Source organism: Pleuronectes platessa, chromosome 2 (genome assembly GCF_947347685.1).
Source record: "Pleuronectes platessa chromosome 2, fPlePla1.1, whole genome shotgun sequence".
Lineage (NCBI taxonomy): Eukaryota > Metazoa > Chordata > Actinopteri > Pleuronectiformes > Pleuronectidae > Pleuronectes > Pleuronectes platessa.
This window is the reverse complement of record NC_070627.1, coordinates 18492375-18511694: the sequence shown is the minus strand read 5'-3', so window position 1 is coordinate 18511694 and position 19320 is coordinate 18492375. Positions and strand designations below refer to the sequence as shown.

At 42.4% G+C, this 19320-nt stretch overlaps 2 protein-coding genes across 6 annotated transcripts; one reads left to right on the top strand and one right to left on the bottom strand.

The window, feature by feature from the left end:
• Positions 1-2061: 2061 nt before the first annotated feature.
• Positions 2062-17623, top strand: hipk1b (homeodomain interacting protein kinase 1b). Of its 4 annotated transcripts, XM_053436516.1 has the most exons (19): positions 2062-2097; positions 2235-2419; positions 5309-6042; positions 6546-6737; positions 6876-7057; positions 7210-7333; positions 8053-8172; positions 8305-8391; positions 8532-8716; positions 8809-8959; positions 9048-9234; positions 9584-9693; positions 11206-11340; positions 12367-12527; positions 12685-12756; positions 13156-13320; positions 14242-14444; positions 14531-14613; positions 15645-17623. In XM_053436516.1, exons 3-19 carry the CDS (start codon positions 5311-5313, stop codon positions 16113-16115), a joined length of 3360 nt encoding a protein of 1119 aa, XP_053292491.1. In that variant the 5' UTR covers positions 2062-2097; positions 2235-2419; positions 5309-5310; the 3' UTR covers positions 16116-17623. The 4 variants fall into 4 exon arrangements, with proteins under 4 accessions (XP_053292491.1, XP_053292500.1, XP_053292515.1 ...); XM_053436525.1 differs by having other exon boundaries at positions 2080-2419; positions 12370-12527; XM_053436540.1 differs by lacking the exon at positions 11206-11340 and having other exon boundaries at positions 2080-2419; positions 12370-12527.
• LOC128453583 (RING finger protein 224) lies at positions 16698-19301 on the bottom strand. Of its 2 annotated transcripts, none has more exons than XM_053436572.1 (3): positions 19162-19301; positions 18623-19015; positions 16698-18499 (listed from the first exon to the last, which is right to left on the bottom strand). In XM_053436572.1, exons 2-3 carry the CDS (start codon positions 18940-18942, stop codon positions 18442-18444), a joined length of 378 nt encoding a protein of 125 aa, XP_053292547.1. In that variant the 5' UTR covers positions 18943-19015; positions 19162-19301; the 3' UTR covers positions 16698-18441. The 2 variants fall into 2 exon arrangements, with proteins under 2 accessions (XP_053292547.1, XP_053292537.1); XM_053436562.1 differs by having other exon boundaries at positions 18623-19018; positions 19162-19298.
• Between the last annotated feature and the right edge of the window lie 19 nt (positions 19302-19320).

Below are 19320 nucleotides of genomic sequence, written 5' to 3'. Positions count from 1 at the left end.
TTACCAGCCCCATTTTGAAACAGCAAACGATATGTTTCCTATATTCTAGCTGTAGCTTGCAACACTTTTTCTACAAGGAAATAAAAATCTCCAAATCCCTTATTTTATAGGATTTTGCTTGGATATAAACTAAATTCAGAGTAAGTAATGTGATGTTTCTATTAATACACATACTCTTGTCCTAAACGCACATGATTCTTCATACAAAGGATTCTTAAGTAATGCAAGAATAGCTAATGGCCTTGTATCACCTCAATTATCTTAATTTAGAAAAGGGAAAAAAGTTGGAAGAGAGGGTAAATTCAAACTCTTACAATTGGAAGATCTCTATTATGTGTGTTTCACATGTTTTCTAAATCTTCATCGCACTGAGGGACAGCCAAGGTTAGGACGGCGCTGTCAGGAGCACTCACGCTACAATATCACTCCTATAAACTCCTCTTAAACTGCCCCTCCTCTCATATCAGCACAACTAAAAAACATTGCTTTATACATTGTCTATATGCACAGATACATACACACACACACACACAAACACACCAACCTCAAATGCTTACGCCTGTCAACACACACTCGCACACATACACCCAGACAAACAATACGAAACACACATGTTGCAGAAAATCCATCAATATGTTCATGTTTTCGGAGAGGATGGTGACTGTAAAAAGAGTATGTAGTGTTAAAAAACAAGTTTTTAAAAAAGAAAGAAAGAAATATTGCCATAGTAGACAGCTGATAAACATGCACAGCGATGGCTTCTGCTCTCATAAGTCCGCCTATAAATGAATGGTATAACCTTTCAGGCCTTGTTTTGAGAGGGCGTGGCCAAACGCCACATTGCATGCTAGAATGGTAGATCCTTTTAGATAATCTATGGCTTGACCTCTCCTTGCCTTTCTCCTCTTTCACCCCGTCTTCCCTCTCCCTCTCTCTCTCTCTCGCTCTCTCTCTCTCTCTCTCTCTCTCTCTCTCTCTCTCTCTCTCTCTCTCTCTCTCTCATCTCCTGCTATATTCCCACCTTGCCTGCTGTTGTGTTCTCCATGCCTACCACAGTCTTTCATCCCTCTTTTATTTTGTAGCGTAGTTTTCACTTTCCTTTTAAGTTACAAATGTGCATGCACAAGCATCACTAAATTGTGGATGTTTTTAAAAGAATATTTTGTTGCTGAGGCCATGCAAAGTGTTTTGAATATTGCCCTTATATGTGGAAAATGTCTTCTGAATGCTTTACATAATTTCTGCTGTAAAATTAAATCAGAATAAAAAGAAAATTTGCACTTTAAGTTATTTTTGCCTGATGATTTATTTTTCCAATGGTTTATAAAAACAAAGTTGTAACATGTCTCTAAGAATTGGAAGGGAAGATGAGCCTTTAGAGCCCTTTTAGGTTTAAGGAAACTCTCCAAACTTCGCATGCCCTCAGGCCTGATGAAAAGTTAAACATTCTGGAGTAATTGGGGACACACGTGTATCATCAAATCTCAGACATACATGGTCCAATCTTCTCCAAACTGAACATGTGTGACAAGAGTCCTTGCCTGCTGACAGGACTCTACACAGAAATCAGTGGGAAATGCCTGCTTTTTTGCATGTCTTACACTTTGATGTACTCCTCCTCGCCATTGACCACAACCATGTCAAACTTTGTCCGAAGGGCCTCAAGACATTGACGATGATGAGTGAAACGATATATGACGAGAGAGAGAGAGAGAGAGAGAGAGAGAGAGAGAGAGAGAGAGAGAGAGAGAGAGAGAGAGAGAGAGAGAGAGAGAGAAAGGGGGGCCTCCTGGAAAATTACTGAAGTATTCCACCCAAGTCAGTTTTTTTTTTTTTTACCGTAAAACCTTTCCTTTACCTTTTAACCTTTGTTTCTAAATCGATCTCAAATGTGTCTCAGATTCTCTTTCAACCATTGAGGGATCGTGTTACACTTGTAATTTATAGTATATTACTACTTTATTCCATTTAGTCTCTTAACATTGTTCAAAACAACGTCCGTATTATCGTGCAACTCCTGCGGATTCTATGGTAATTACGGTAGAGAGCGGAAATGCCGTCAGAATCGCAGCTGGTATAAGGACGTGGTTAGTTCCGGTGAGCGGTGGCTCTCCTGCCTCTACACAGACGTTTTAAGCACAGATTTTATTCTGTTTTAATCAACAAATGTACATATTTTTAGGACGTGTGGATTAACATCCACGGGACGATGCTACATGTGTGTTTTCCTCCAGGTTTGTGACGTCTTCTCCTGCTGCCTGGCTCCTCACCGACTGGAGAAACAATGCAGGCCTAGCGAGCAGCTAACGGTAGCTAGCTAGCGGGAGCTAATCGGATAACGCTGGACCAGCAACAGACTGCAGTGGGATTTAAATCTCGGAGGAAGCCGAATTTCGACGCTGTAATTTCACCCAATCCGGTATGTTACAACCACAAACGTGTTGTCTGTTCATTTGTCACGCGATCTGTGTCTTTTAAGCCTATTTTTGTGAGGATAGTGGTGAAATATTCCACGACCTATTTTTCAGAAAGTTGAAGCGTCGGCTTTTTAGCGTTAGCGAGCTATGTAGCATCGCCTTGTCGATCTGGTCCATAAAAGGCTGAGTGTGTCAGTGGAGTGAAAATGTCTGTGGTTGGCACACTGACATCCACACGATAGATGGAAGGTATTCTCTGGCAGCGATGTGATCATATTGACTCAAAGCGGCTAACGCCGCTTAGCTCTCACCGTGGTTCATCACAGTCCCCACACTGTCAGTCAACACACCACTGTCTGCTTTTACACTCCATTTTCTCCCCTCTGGAAATTGTATTGAATCACACCCATCCGATACGATTGTGTTAAGTTTAATTTGTGGGGCTTTTCTTAAACACGGAATGTCGGTACTACCAATCAGGAACAACAAGGTCCGTTTCCAAACACGTAACTTCCCCGCATTCCCCTTTCCACCCCACCCTAACAAAACAATAAGAGGGTCGAGCCACGTACAAAGGGTCTTTCTTGGAAAGAAGCAGCAAGGAAATCCACTTAGACATTTCACAGACTCATATCTCCAACTGCAATCCATGTCAACATTGTGCTTTCTCATACATAACTATCATTTATCGTTCTTATTATCATCCCGGTCAGAGTTGTACTAATTTCTCCAGAAAATGAAGGATACTCTTGATAATCCATTAATCATTCTTCTAGCTTTAATGCAATATGTTTATAACAGGTAACGTCTTTTATTCTTTTTGCATACTATACAGAAACACAGAATTAACCAATGTGATGATCAGTTATGATATCATTGATTAATATAGATTTCGATGAATATAGACTTGTATGTAATTAATAGTCCGTATTTAATTACACTGTTCTTTGATTCTTCGATGATAGTTGCATTAGTTCTGAATGATATGGTAAATTATATCAAAATAATAAAGTCCATATCAGCTGACATCAATAATTATCACGATAGACATCATATAGTCATAATTATAATCATATAATGACAAATACTTGATATGCAGCAAAAACATTTTACAACTCTGAGGTAGATCAACTATGGGTTAGAAGGCCCATAATGTGTAAAATACATTTTCTGGTCTTTTACTCTCTGTAACCAATTGATGGGGGTCAGTGGGGACCCTCAAAGTATGAAAACCATCATTGAAGAAATGTTATAGAAACGTTTCGTACTTCCTGTCCCTATGATGTCATTCAGGATCGCACCTCTCTCTCAGCCCCACCAAGGCGGTACCAGTCCATCTCGCTCCCCGCCACACCCACTCCCCATCACCACCCCTCCGCACCAAACTCGACACCAAGCAGACATGTTGCTGAGCTAGCAGCTTGTTAGCTACCACAGGCTAACCACAACAAATAACACTGAAGAAACACTGCAGCGTGGAGGGATGCAAGAAAGAAAATGTATCCGTGCACATTCCTCCTAAGAACGTTACAGTTCGAGACCAGTAGTTACGCTTTATTTCTTCTGCTGCGTCAGGGTGCTCAGTATGGAGTAAAGTCTACGTTAATCTGTATTGAAACTCTGTTTTGAAACCACTTACTGTAACTCGAGACGTCACCCCTATATGGGCTGACTGACCTGCTAAAACTTGAACAAACACGAGGACGGTGTAACTTACCGTTCAGAAACCTCGTGCTGTAACCAACTGTAAATATATGGCTGGTCTTCTATAGCTGCAATCATAACAACGTGACTTTCAGCTGTGTTTACCAGAGAGAGTGAATGTGCCAGAATGAGACCGGTGATAGGCCTGGTCACGTGTCACTCAAAGTGCAGTCAGCCAATCAGAGGCAGGCAAAAACGGCCTGTTTTGTCTGCAGCTGGAGAGACAGGCAGAAGAGGGGACATGGAAATACACATTGCAGCAGTGTTTTCGATTTACACCACTGATATATCATCTTAGGGGAACCACTACCTCAAATTCAATCCCAGAAAAGTGTAAAATATGGGCCCTTTAATCCGGCTTTATTGTGAACAAGCATAAGTATTATAAGATATGATAAAAGAGCTGACATCAGAGAAAGTATTAAAAAGAAGACATGTAATATAACTGCATAGAAATATAAAGATATTATATCTATGTATTGTACGTCTGGAATGTTGCTTTTGATGAAAATTATATTTCATTAATTATTTATTGTTCGGTGTTGGCCTCCTGGTCTCAACTCTGGGCTGTCATGGTTGCTGCTGTCCTCAAGTCGGTCAGATCTTTATTTACTTGAGCTACTCCATCAAGCATAGAAGAAAGGCAGTTTTATTCATTAACCCTTGCCCAGAAAGTCCCCTAATTCTCTAAAAATCCTGCCAGAATCCTACAAAGGAGCCCAGAGAAAACTGCAGAGTCTGATATTGTCTATTGATATATACATATAAATTGTTTGACCCCAGATTGGTGTCACTGGGTTTTTACCACCAACATGAATAATATTACCATAATACACTTACCATCAGCCATTAGCTGCTATGGCTCCAAGGATGAATTTGACTTTGCACTTAACTTTTGAACATTTCTCAAAAGGTAAAATGTGTGTTTCATGATGGGTGTGTCTGTCAAGTGGGGAGAATAAACTGTGGAACTTTGGGCCTCCTAGTGGTATCATGTTTATTCACTGATGTAAATGGGACAGGCTATTGTGTTTAAGATGAATGTTTACTACATTGTGATATACTTGCATTGATTTTTAGGTTTACTTATAATTGTATTATCTTTACTAATATTTTCATGATTTTTAGAATGAAATGTGTTTTGGTAGTTCAGGCTGTTTCCCTAACTTTCATCTCTGTCTTTTCAGCGATGAGTTCTCAGCTGCAGGTCTTCTCCACCCCCTCGATCTCCTCCAGTGCCTTTTGCCGTGTGAAGAAGCTGAAGGTGGAGAGCAATGTTTGGGATGTGTCCACCACTGACGCCTACAGCTCCATAGCAGGCCAGTCAGCATACACCTTTGCACCTGCAATGGCTGTGGCGCCCTTCGCACCATCCCTGGTCTTCCCCCCTTCAGCTCCTGGCTCCAGGGGTCAAGTGGTGGTGCGGGCAGCTGACAGCACTGGCAGTCTTCCCCGTGGTTCCAGTCGACGTGTCACTGAGCAGGCAACGTCCTCCTCTTACACTCATGCTGAGACATCCTCGGAGACCAGGGGGCACCGGCACGGGCACAAGAGAAAAATGGAGGAGGCGAATGAAGGCAGTGGGAGTGGGTGTGGCAGTGTCCAAATATTAGAGGAGCTCTCAGCTCCTGCTGCAACTTACTCCAACCGTACAGGCGGCGGTGGAGGAGGGGGCACTGGCCAGTCGATACCCCACTCCGCTACAACCACCAAAAGCAGTAGCTCCAATGGCGAAGGAGATTATCAGCTGGTGCAACATGAGATTCTCTGTTCAGTGTCCTGTAGCTATGAAGTGCTGGAGTTCCTAGGAAGAGGCACGTTTGGACAAGTAGCTAAATGTTGGAAGAGGGGCACCAATGAGATTGTGGCAATCAAGATCCTCAAAAACCATCCGTCATATGCTCGTCAGGGCCAAATTGAGGTAACTAGGTCATTTTGTTGAAAAAATGTGTTTCCTGCTTTGATAAGTAACCTCTCTGTGCAGTCGTCACTGCTTCGCCAGAGCACCTCTTGATAGTGATGGTACATGACAAATTGTGGTTGACTTGAGTGTGGATTTATTCAAATTGAAAAACATCCCCAAATATGCTGTTACTTGTTTTCTCACAACAACTAAAAGCAGCTTATCAACGATGTATTCCCCTGAACAATAGGCTCAATTTGTGTTGTAAAAGATCCTTTATATTAAAGGAATGAGTTAGTAGAATGGTGTTTACATGGGTCAATGCAGATGCCTCACAGATATATGATTGAAATACATCTAAATTGAATGTGCCTCACTTTCAGCAACTGTTATTTCACGCCCTAATAGTTTTGTTGCAAATTTTCCAAAACTTGCTTCCTTCATTGTTCTCACATTTAATGGTAATCATGTGTGTGCCAGCATTTAGTAAGTCACATGTTGTTTCCCTCTCTCTTTTATAGGTGGGCATCCTGAACCGACTGAGTGCAGAGAACGCAGATGAGTATAACTTTGTGCGTTCGTATGAATGCTTCCAACACAAGGGCCACACCTGCCTGGTGTTTGAGATGCTGGAGCAGAATCTGTATGATTTTCTCAAGCACAGCAAGTTCAGTCCGCTCCCCCTTCGCCACATCAGACCCATCCTACAGCAGGTTGGCAAAATGCTATGATGCACATTTTCTATATATTTTTGTGAATTATGTAATTACCCGGCAAATCCTTACTTCTACTTTGTTGTTGATCCCCAGTTGTTATTCTAGTTGTAAATATCTGTGTGTTTGTATCTTTAGGTGGCTACAGCCCTGATGAAGTTAAAGAGCCTGGGTCTGATTCATGCAGACCTAAAGCCTGAGAACATCATGCTGGTCGACCCCCTCAGACAGCCCTACAAGGTGAAGGTCATTGACTTTGGCTCGGCAAGTCATGTGTCCAAGGCTGTTTGCTCCACCTACTTGCAGTCCCGCTACTACAGGTTGGTGGCATCCAACTGTGCTTTGCTGACCTAATAACACCTTGTAATCTTTTTAGCATGAGGGCTGATAATAAGTCATGTTTTTATGACTTTTGACCTCAGCTGTAATCCTTTGGTTCTAGTCCTTTTATCTTTTGTTGTTTGCTTTCTAGGGCTCCAGAGATCATTTTGGGTTTGCCGTTCTGTGAGGCCATTGACATGTGGTCTTTAGGCTGTGTGATAGCTGAACTGTTTCTGGGTTGGCCCCTCTACCCTGGAGCCTCTGAGTATGACCAGGTCAGTGCATCGATGTATATACAAATATATATTTGATTTAATTTTGTCATGAGTACTTAAACAAAGGTTTAAAAATACAAATAGTCATCAGCCAATCATGAGACATTATTATGTTAAAGCTATACAACTTCCTCAGCTGAAGCTCTAGCATCTCCCTGCAGGACCCCAATCTCTCCTACTGACTTTCTAAAGTGAATATCAGGATCCAGGACTGGTGAAGCCCTAGGGCTGCACGATGTATACAAAATTTATCGTCATCGGGATATCAATATAAACGATTACATCTATCGCAAAAGACTGCCAACAATTATGTCATGGCCCATGCATTCACACTCTGCACAGTATTTGACCAATCAGATGGAGTCCTGCTGTAGAAACTTCTTGTGTTCACAAATTCATCACCATGAGTGGTTGAATACATAAGGATTGCGTAGCTTATTTATTATAATCCCAGAACATGAGAGAAACTTAATGACACGCACACACAGACACTGACCTTGCTTCTCTCACCGTCTCTTTCACTCTTGCGTGCTCTCTCGCCTTTTTTCTCTATCTCTTCCCTTTTTCTATCGTCTGCTTGCTAAGTGCAGCACCAATGATTGTTGAGGTGCTCCAGGCGAACAAGCATGACCACAAACTTCAGGGGTATTGAAGGGAATTATTTAATAAGGTTATTGTAGTCTTATTGATAGAATTTGTTGTTTGGTGTCTTTTTCCAGATTCGATACATTTCCCAGACTCAAGGCCTTCCAGCAGAGTATTTACTGAGCGCTGGCACTAAGACTAGCCGCTTCTTCAACCGAGGCCCTGACTCCAGCTACCCACTCTGGAGGCTGAAGGTGAATAAAGCCACATATAAAATACTGTTAATCAGATGTAACATGTTTTTTATGCCATCTGGAAATAGTTAATTATGCCAAAATGTTGGCCTAGAAAGATCAATATTCATTGTATATTATACATTTTTACAGACCACATCGGAGCATGAAATGGAGATGGGCATCAAGTCCAAGGAGGCCAGAAAGTATATCTTCAACTGTCTGGATGACATGATGCAGGTATAAATGGCACATTTTCACATTATAGGTAAAACGGTGCACTTCACACACCGGTTTTACAGTTTTTAGTTCATGAAATGCACATGCAACAATTCATGTTGTTAGTTTGACCAATTTTGGTGTAATTTTGTGAATTCCAGGTGAACCTGTCGTCTCATTTGGAGGGGACGGACATGTTGGCTGAGAAAGCTGATAGACGAGAGTTTATAGACCTCTTAAAGCGGATGCTCCGACTGGATGCAGACAAAAGAATCACCCCTACAAAAACTCTGGGTCATCCCTTTGTCACGATGAGCCACCTCATGGATTATCCCCACAGCTCCCAGTAAGTGTTTGTACTGAGATGTGCTTGAATTTATTTATGTTAGTGTTAATTGAAATGCAATCACTGAGACACCATCCCTCTTTCCTTTTCAGTGTGAAGTCATGCTTCCAGAACATGGAGATCTGCAAGCGCCGGAGCGCCTACGACAGTGGCAAATCCTTGTACTCCACCAGTGCCGTCCCCAGTGCTGCAGCGGGCAACCTCACCGTTACCTTCAGTAGCCAACTCAACCAGCATAACCAGGTACGACTCATCTCCTCACCATAAACTCTTGCCTTAGTTTAGGCACCTGTTACTCCTCCAGTGTTAACCAGTGGTGTTTCTTTAACAGGTGCCTTCAGCGGGGGGAGCGGTGCCTTTGCTGAACTACCAGCCAGCTCTGTACCAGCAGGCGACCATCAACATTCCCGGGCTGGCTCAACAGAGTGTGCCGATTCCAACGCGTCCTGCTGGGCTGTGTAGCCAGGCAGAACCCTTCCAGCAGACTCTCATCGTCTGCCCACCCTCCACTCTTCAAGGTAACGTTAACAGCTGCATCCACACTGGAACCATGTAGTACAACACAAGGGGGCTTCATTATGGGCATATTTGAAGGCAGAACATGGCTGTACCTTGAAAAAAGCTATATAACATTTAAACCATCAACAATGGAGTGGGGTGTTTCCGATTGAACATGCACACAGTGATCTATCATTTGCATGTGATTCACAATGACTTCTGGACTGCAATGAACATATCCTGGATAATTTAAAACAATAATATTACCAATACTTGCACACCTATTATTAGGGGATACCTGCTGTGCATACAAACCTACTCTGTGTCATGTTTTACTGACATTGTTTCTGTGGAATTTTCCATTTCCAGGGCTACAGCCATCCAATAAGAGTTCCACTTTCCCTGTGAGGATGGAGAACTCTGTACCTCAGAACCAATCTGCTCAGGCGCTGCAGATCCCGCCAAGTATGCTCACCCAGGTAAGAGTTTGTAAAGAATGCGTGTTGGCAACTTTCAAATGTTGTGTTGGGGTTCTTGTTTCAAAAAGACACAACTTGTGTCTTGTGTACTTGTGTACATCTTTCTGTCATGTTCATTGCAGGTGACCTGTCATCACAATGGCAATATGATCGGCTTGTTGGCAAAATTTGAAGACGTTGCACCTTTTTGTTTACAGTAGTGCTTTGACCTGAGAGTTCCATGAGCCTTACCTTGTCCATAGTCTGTAAACTGTTCTAATGAACACCACCTACAGACCTAACAAGCTCCTGTTCCCACTTCAGACTGAAACGGTGACATTGTTCAAAGCCTCATCGACAGACTATCTGATGGAGTCAGCATGAGTTTGACCTCTGGATTTGGCTCAGTGAAGTAGCATAATTCTCAGAGAGAGAAATGGATATAATGGATACTGACATTTAAATGTCATACAAGGACAAGAGGGAGCAAAAGGGAAAGGATGGAGAAAAATGAACCAAGAGTACACGCACGGTTTATGAAAGAGAGGGAGTGTATGTTGACAAATGGAAACCGACTGCCGCTAACATGTTACAATTATTGGGACGTATTGACCATTATACTTTAACACTTATTTATGTAATTAATGGGGCTACACTTGATAATGGATTAAAGGCTAATTAATTAAATCCATATGAATATGACAAGTGTGAACATGCGTTGAGTAAACATGCATCATGTGCAGAGAGTGAAAGTTGTTGTGATGTGATAAAGCTGTCTGTAGATTTGTCGCATTAGGTTGATCTATTTTCAGTATTGTAAACCTCATAATTTGCAGTAACTTAAAATTTCAGGCCGTCACAGTTGACACAGTGCACTTGAACACGTCTTCCATCAATCAGTTAGCTAAAATCGATTCTGTGGTAAAAATCTATGAATGATAACATGTCTCGAGCACCGAGCTGACGGCGGTGGTGTCCAGGTTTGCTTATTCGTGGATGCAATGATTTCATCCAGAGAGTCACTCTGTTGGGGTTCTCTTCTCATGACCCCTCTGTTCTTGCAGCCAAAGTTTGGTTGTGAAGAGAAAATGATTTGTTTACTTTCAGTGGAGATGTTGGCTATTTTAATTCATTTACACAACAGATTTTTGAAATGATGGAGGGCTCTGGCTTAACTGATTCTGCTTTTGTTGTTTCTGTTCCTGGTGACTGCATCTTGCCTTGGATTTGCGTCCAACACTTGACTGCCAGGCCTCTCTTATTCCCAGTCTCCTCTCTGGGACAGAGGCCAGATGTGCAGTGTCGGAGACTCATCTGGCACAAAAAGCTAGTTAATTTTAATTTGTTTGCTAAATTTAGAAATGGTTGCTGGAACCGACAGAGGTTAGGTGTCCAGATGGCCGGTGGTACGAGTGTGCAGCTGGTTTCATCTGCTCCGTCCCTTCATCGTAATGAGATTCAGCCTTGAAGGACATCACTTTCCATCCAACCCTAACCCTGCCCTCCCCTATCCTCCCCTCCTTCCCTTTCCAGGGTTCCTGCACACCCCTGATGGTGGCCACCCTCCACCCACCCTCAGCAGGCATAGCCCCCCAGTATTCTCTGCCCCTTGGGCTGGGCACCGGGGTGGGTCGGCCCACCCTCCTGGAGCACACAGCCACAGTGCTGGTAAAGCAATGATGACCTCCCTGGAGGAAGACATGCATATGCACACTCGCTCTTCCACTAACAATGTCATCTCTCTCCTGCCCTCACTTTCCATTTCCTTTTCATTTGTTCAAAATTCTTTCTCTCCCTCTGTGCCACACGTCGTATGTGGGTGGTCTTTATTTGATGCATCATATTTCTACATTCTCCCTTCTCACAAGCATTTGTCAGAATCATGGCTGAGCAGTGTTTACTAGTAATCTGATTACATTCATTTTTTGGTCTATATTGATGACCATTGTTCGCATGGTGTTCATGTTTTAAAATTTGCCTCTTTGACTTACGATCAGAATTTAGATTTACAGTCATTCCAGTCCTGATGCCATCGCTCCCCCCCTCGCCCTTCACACACTGTCAGTCCATCCCCCACAGTCTCTTCCCGTAGGTGTGCTGAGGGCATGGAGCGCATGTGCTGCTGAGTAGGTCTGCGCTTTGCTTGCAGCTTCTCTTGTCCTGTCCATCCTTGATTTCAGCAAAGGAGGTTGCGGCTACAGATCTCACTGAAGCCAGACTCCACAGCCCCGACTCTGACACACATCTTTTTGTTTCAGCTCCAGAACATGTGGCATGCCTTTTCCCCCAAGACAGCTTATCCACAGACAGTTTTTGCATCAGTGAAATAAACTAATCTCTAAGTGTTTCTTCTTTAACAGGCACCATGGTTCATTGAATCCTTGTCTTTATACCTGATCTGACTGTTGATGGTGTTTCATTGTCTGTGCTTTGCATGATATCCTCCTGGCAATTTGTTATAGGGCTTTGCTTTAATAAGAGAATGGCTTGGGAAAAGTTGCTCGCTTATCTTAGCTTCATGCTTTGGCTCATAGACGAGATTGCCCATTGTTTTTGCCTCCTCAGTTTTGGAATTTGTTTCTCAGCATGGCTAAGTTTGTGCGGACCATTCCAGAAATCAGATAATCGGTTCATGAGTAGCCGATCCTCGATTTTCTATGTTCTGAATTGAGAGTCTCTGCTGTTTTTTCTCAGCAGGCCTGGCCCACTGGCACCCAACAAATCCTCATACCATCATCATGGCAGCAGGTCCCAGGCTTGGCGATCCACAGCGCCGCCCACCAGACGAACATTGCAGAATCTCCCCTTAAAACACTTCACTCAGATGCTGCCATACAACTGGGACAGAGCTGGAGGTGGGTCATTAGAGTGTGTTACACTGGCTCACGGAATATCTACCATGGCTACTTATTGTCCCCTCAGAATAATGAGCTGTCCCTTGTGTTCAAGATTCATGTCGTTATTGTTTCAGTTGTGTCCGTCACTAACTAGACTGATCTTTGAACACAACAGGAGCACAACCCAAGCCAGGAGTCAGCAGGAGCGGAAGAAGGTGAAAGCCAGACGTGGAGAGAACAGAAACAGGTTGGTAGAGCCCTGTAGTTTTTTATCTAAAGATTATAATGATAAACAAAATCATATATTGAACAGTTAAAACAAAGTTATTTTTTCATGTCGCAGCAACGTAATTTGAGGGAATTTTTACATAGGGGATGCAAAGATTTACGGAGTTATTTTTCATAACTCACATTTTATACACTTATTATGACAACTGAACAAAAAACCTTCAAAGTCTTCCCAACATATATTATGAGTCTGGATTGACATTTAGTTTCTAGAGGATTATTCCAGATTCAAATTATTTTTCTTGAAACGCTTTGAGTTTCCTTCTGTAGAGTTTAACAGAATTTTGAATTCTATTACAACCAAGTCACGCTTTCCTCTCTGAGAAAATTCATTACTGGAATTATTTTGGTTTTCTAGGGGTCTATCCGCAGCATCGTTACTAAGTGGTATCGCCCCACCCAGTTCCAGCGCCATATTGTCCCAGCCAATCATCATCTCTGACACACCCAGCCCAGCAGTCAGCATTATCACTATTCACAGTGACACTGACACTGAAGATGAGCGCAAGTTCCATCCTGCCAGGTAAGAAAAATATTCTGGATTAGAGATGAAACGGTACGACAATATTCCTTCATGGTTTTAATGACCACCTAACTTTGAATTTAGATGGACCCAAAAATGTTTTACTCGACTTTAGCACTGCAGCAATACACCAATTGATTCATAGATATGAAAGAAATTCTCAGAAATAAAGCTGTAAACTGAACAAGGAAACATCTAACTTGGTGCATTCTTATAAATATTAAGCTAGGCCTGTCACAATAACAACTTTTCTTGGATGATATTCTTGCAATAAATTATATTATTGTCACCATCATAAAAACCATTTCAAACAGCTGGTGCAATGATAATATTATAGCTCAACCATCCAAGTTCACCCTTTCAAAGAGCAATGAACCTAATGAGAAAGAATATCTTAGACAGGTAGAACATAGAACACACACAACCAAAACTATAAATAAAATGGACTCTGGTTCTGTTTATAAACATTGCTCTTGATTAGATATAAAAATTGGCCACAGGATGTATTTGTTACCAGCTCAGTAATGATTTACATCAGCTTTTAGGTTTCTATTGTAATAGGTTAGTATTAAAGTGTTTCCTGTGTGTGTTACTTACTGCTGTCTACTGTGGTTGATGCTGGACAGTTTTCACTGCGAGCTTTGCAACTTCGTAATCAACCGTGATTATAAAAAACATTTAAATTTGATCTGGTAAACTGTTACTGCTTCACTTCTACCCTGGACCTGTGCCTTTGGAAATAAGTATCTGCTATTGTTTCCTTTGGCACCTCACTTCTTCCATCTTAGCTGCGGCAGGGCTCATCCAATATTTGTAGTTTAAAAACTATTGAATATCCAACCGCTCTCTCCCACTATGATGACATATTTTCTAAATTTCTGTATTTGATCTGTGTTGAAGACTGTTCTTTTTCTCACACAGCGTTGGTCTGAGCCAGCGGACTAATGTCATCAGCTGTGTGACGGTGCACGACTCTGACTCGTCCACAGCCAGCCCCCTGACTCCTCTGCCCCGCACCAGCACCGTGTCATCACGCCAAGTCAAGTCTCTGGCAGTGGTGGCACCTTCTGTCAAAACCCAGGGCTCAGAGAGAGGAGCGGCCTCGCGTGGACGCTTGGAGACTGGTGAGTGTAATTTGTGAGCTCATAAAATGTATCTTTTGGATGAAAAAGCTAAATATCATATATAACCTACAACTTTGAATTCTCAGGGAACTACATGAAGCCGAAGAGATCTAACAGACCACCGTGCAGTTCAGGGGAGACCATGGAGCACCCCCTCAACCTCAGCCAGGTGAGGCTTGTGTTGTCGATTTAATACCTTATTAGTTATTTTCCTTTAAAGAACCACTCTAAAACCTAAGCATTGTTTGAAAACAAATACCCAAAGCCGGAGGGCTTTGACAAGCCGACAGTGTTACCAACTTTTATAAAAATCTTCTTATCATCTGGAGTAGATAGAGAAATGGAAATGCAAAACATTTGATAACTTAAACAATTGGCTTTCAATAAAATCCTTGCTGTTTTCTCTAAAGTTCATGAACAAAAACAAACTCTAAAAAAATCTGGAAAGTGTCAAAGATTCTATGTGTGATGATAAGGGCATCTTCTAGAAAAACAGTTTAGTGCCCTCTGCTGGACAAACCTTGTAATGACAGGATAGTTTCAATGACCTGAAGCATACTTGAGTATTTTTGAAGTGGTTGTTTCTGACAAACGGTGTCAGCACCGATTCATCTGTGCTGAGTCGCCTCCTGCTGATAAAACTGACTCACCGAGAACAAGCACTTATCTGATATATCTTCTCACAGTTGTGCGCATAAATTACAAAGCCTGGCACTTCTGTTTTATTTTTATTGAATCATTTTAATTAGCAGTCATGAAGATTTTTTTTTCCTACTTGATTCTTCAAAAACCGAACCCCTTACATTCTGTTCACCTTTTAGAGGGACGGGCAGTTTAGGGTAGAAAACATTGACTTATTGCAAAGTGTAAACATCATGTAGTTTCCATCACGTTGCTGTTTTACTTGGGGGACCTGACAGAGTGAAATATTACCAAATTGCTAACATTTAAGCGAGTTCTGCCTAGCGGTACATCAACAACATTCCGTCATCGTCATACATTAAACAGTACTGCACAACTGAAGAAGTAGTTATTTATGGCAAAAGAAAACTGCAGTTTTTTGTGGGTAAAACAGAAATACTTGATTGGCGTGGTATTGGATTGCTACATAGATTTGTGTACTCGGCAGTATCTGAGGTATTTCCGATGCTGGTGTTGGAAAATCTCTTAACGTGTTCTGATGTTTATTTCTCTGTTCAGGTTCAGCCAGTGGTTTCTTCATCTCAGGAGCGCTCTGGCTTGTCCCACAGTGACTCCTCTTTGCGGCGCCAGCAGACGTTCCCTCCCGCCATCTCGGCCTCCCACTTCAACTTCCCCGAAGTGTCCGCCCTGACGTCCGTCTCCTGCCCCGGCCCGAGTCTGTACACTTACCCAGCCTCCACCGCCCTCTCCTCAGCTTCTCAGGCCATGGAGCAGCTGCTCGGCCGTGGTCACAGCAGCCATGGACACTCCCCCTCCACCTATGCAGCAACATACACCTCATCCTCTTCCTCGAGGAGAGACTCGGCCGGTCGCAGGGATTCCGTCAGTAGCCTGCTGCACGGCCTTCCCACAGCCTACCAGCATCAGTTCGCCACTGGTTCCCCCTATGTGAGCGTGACCCCCCGGGCTGAGGCTTACAGTGCCTACCAGCTGAGTCCCAGGCGGCTCACACAGTACCCGTTCCTATAGGGAGACAAACACACTTTACTTTAAACAGGAAGGGGAAAAAAACATCTGCTTCCCTTCATGCTACCACAAAGGGACGTTTAAACTGTGTTTCTAATAGAGTAACTGTCAATCACTTTTTTTGTTAGCTGCTTTTGTCCACTAGGCAGAATTCCCCCTCCAGCTGTGGACTGTTTGAGTGTTTTTGAAATGTTCTTTGGTATTATTTGATATCGTATCAGTTAATCTTCCCCTCAAAGATATAGTTTATAGCCCATATTTTATCCCAATCTTATCCCGATGTACTCGTCTAGCATTGGTAAATGTGTTAAACACCTGTAAATCTTGAGGTTGTGTGTGTGTGAAGAGAGATTTTCCTCCTGTCACAAGCTGCAACGACACTTTTAGCTTTTAGACGTCTGTCCAACGAGGCTGACGACGACCGTCACGTTCCCTCGTAACGAAGTTGTCCCACTAATCAGCAAGGCCCTATGTTTTTAGCAAATATAATCTTGACTGTACCCTTTACTTGCATCTGTTTATTCACAAATGTCTTTTACTATGTTTATTAAATTATGTTTTGTCGGTGAGAGGTAGGAAGAGGAAGGTCCATGATGTGGAATAAGAGAGAAATGGTAAAAACTGTGATGGATACATGTTAATTTAAGTGCACATGTGATAGTCTGTTAATGTAGTGACCTTGTTTAGACAGGATTAATCATGTCTGTTTTGTTTCTTTTTAAACTGCATCAACTGAGTGCTGAATGTATTTATGAAGTACAGAGGAGTGGAAACACCATCCTGAGGAATGACGTGAAAAGCTTTTTGTTTTAAACAGTTCAAAAAGAGAGATGTACCCCTTTTCCCTCCTTTCCTTGAAATATGAAAAATCAAGTTACACCTGGACTGAAAAAAAAAAAAATCTATTATCTGTGAATCTGATTGTGTAGGACCTGCTCATTATTAAAATTGATATGGCCAGTTTTAACAGCTTTTAAATATATATATTATGTATATTATTCGGGTGGGGCTGAATATTTGTCCTGTTTTCTCCCCTTGACACTTTAGAAATGCTCGCTATAGTTTTAACAAACCACCCACACTGCTGTATGATGACTGACAGATGATCAAGTTGATAAACCGCTGGCTGATATGTCAGTTGGGGTTGGAGGAGAAGCCGTTAAGTCTCTGGCCACTGTTCAATCACAGGTGGTGAGTGGGTTGTTCCACCAGGAAAAGGGTTTTCCACACGGCCCCTGTTGGTCTTGTCTGAATTCAGAGCCGTTCTCCTTCCACCATGTGTTTGATCTCGAGGACGTGAGCAATCGGATGGTCTCTGTGGGCCCTGAAATGTTTTTCTTTTGTTAGTAACCTTTCCTGTCGTTTGCAAAAGTTTTGTGTTGTCTGAGTATTTAACTGTTTCATCTTAACATAGTATAGTTCAAAGGCTCTTTGGTAGAACTAATTCAGGGAAAAGGTTTCAGCTCAAATAATCCACCGTCACTGTTTTCAATAAAATAACCATAAACTCACGTGTCGATTTTTATTTTAGCACGACTCAATGATTTACTTTCCTTCAGGACTCTGAAAAGCAACTGCTATGATTCGGTGTAACTTTAAACATCAAGGATTGTTAAACCTTATCAGAGTTTATAATGTATAATATAACAATTTAATTTAGCCGCTGAGCAAGTTGTCAATGGCCTTTCAGGGTTAGGGCCACACGATGGGAAAACAAGAACATTTGATTTAAATACTAAACACAGGTAAATAACTAGAGAATAAGTTGTAATCTATTGTGTAATATTAATGTCATGTTAATGGTAAATGATTTAAATTTGAGAATGAACATAAATCAAACGTGATAGAAACCAGTAAAGGCTTATATGAAAACCAAACAAACTAAACAGGAGTTAAATTACAACTTTATTTTGTTAATATGACCTTTCCTTCAATATGGGCCCAACACTGAGTTGGAAACTTCAGTAGCCAATGAATTATGCTCTGGAAACAAACCAGCATCTAATAAGCATTAATTAACTGATATTTTACAGAATATTATTATATACATATATACACACACTAGATCATAAATACATACAAATAATTATTGCTAAAAAAATTACTCTTTAGCAGTATTGTACAACTTATTCACAGACGGTGCTTCTTGTTCCAGGTTCAACACAGAAAAACAAACAAACTAAAAACTAACTTTGAAGCAAAAGTTCCGGTCTCGGCTCCTCACAAGCCACACAGACGTATCTGTTGTGTTCACTGAGCTCGAGACTCCATGAGGCTCATCTTCAGCTTCAAGTCCAACACAATGAGAGAAGAGGGTCCACCACAGGGGTCAGTAGCCTTTCAAAAAGCTGATCAACTTTTTGAGCGTGGAATGCCTCGAATCAGATCTGAGTACAACAAGAGATGTGTTGGTGTTAGTTTTGGATGACTTATAGTCGGAGCTGAGGTTAAACTGCCGTGAGCCCTCAAAGAAGTGAAAAACCCGACCATCAGGACACCTGTTTACTTACAGCTTCGACTTGACTGGTGTCTTGGCGTCGTTCAAAACCACCGGTAGATCCTCACTCTCCTCCTGCTCGTGCTCTGTGATGTGGCTCCAGATCTCGGTGTCGATGTACAGGGCGTCGGACAGGGTCAGGTCGGCCGGGGTGCACGTGATCCAGCGGCACAGAGGGCAGGGGATGGTCTGCATGGTGATCTCGTGCCTGCACAGCTTCTCCAGGCACAGGATGCAGAAGGTGTGGCGGCAGTGGAGGGCTCGTGGGATTCGGTTGCTGCGGGAGAACTGGTGGCAGCACACCACACATTCGTGGACTTCGCTGTTGAACATGGTGGAGCCTCAGTGTAGATGTGGAGGGTGAAGTGGAAGATGAGTGTTCTGGCGCAGAAGACTGAGGGACAACCTGCTGCAAACACAGGAAGACAGCGTTATTGCATCACATTATATCCAGAACAGTGACATTCCAGAGAATAATAAGGCTGATATTAAACTTAATAATAAGCACCTATTTTACAATGACACACAGATGTCTTCTAGGAAAACACTTACCTGCAGGATGGACGGAGAGCCCTAGTCTTACTGCTAAAGGTGAAGTGACTGATGAGTGCACGGCCGGCTCAGGCGCTCTTAAAGAGGTAACCCGGACATGACTGAGCCTGTTTTACTTTGCGCTCAGGGAAAAATGTTTTCCATTCCAGTTCTTTGGAA

What these genes read in the sequence shown, in the direction of transcription:
- hipk1b (XM_053436516.1), top strand. Translation starts at nt 5,311, where the DNA reads ATGAGTTCTCAGCTGCAGGTCTTCTCCACCCCCTCGATCTCCTCCAGT. An exon ending in TTGCAGTCCCGCTACTACAG is followed by an intron (nt 7,058 to 7,209) that starts GTTGGTGGCATC and finishes TTTGCTTTCTAG; the next exon opens with GGCTCCAGAGATCATTTTGG. An exon ending in CGCAAGTTCCATCCTGCCAG is followed by an intron (nt 13,321 to 14,241) that starts GTAAGAAAAATA and finishes TTTCTCACACAG; the next exon opens with CGTTGGTCTGAGCCAGCGGA.
- LOC128453583 (XM_053436572.1), bottom strand. Translation starts at nt 18,942, where the DNA reads ATGTTCAACAGCGAAGTCCACGAATGTGTGGTGTGCTGCCACCAGTTC. An exon ending in ACACCAGTCAAGTCGAAGCT is followed by an intron (nt 18,500 to 18,622) that starts GTAAGTAAACAG and finishes TGTTGTACTCAG; the next exon opens with ATCTGATTCGAGGCATTCCA.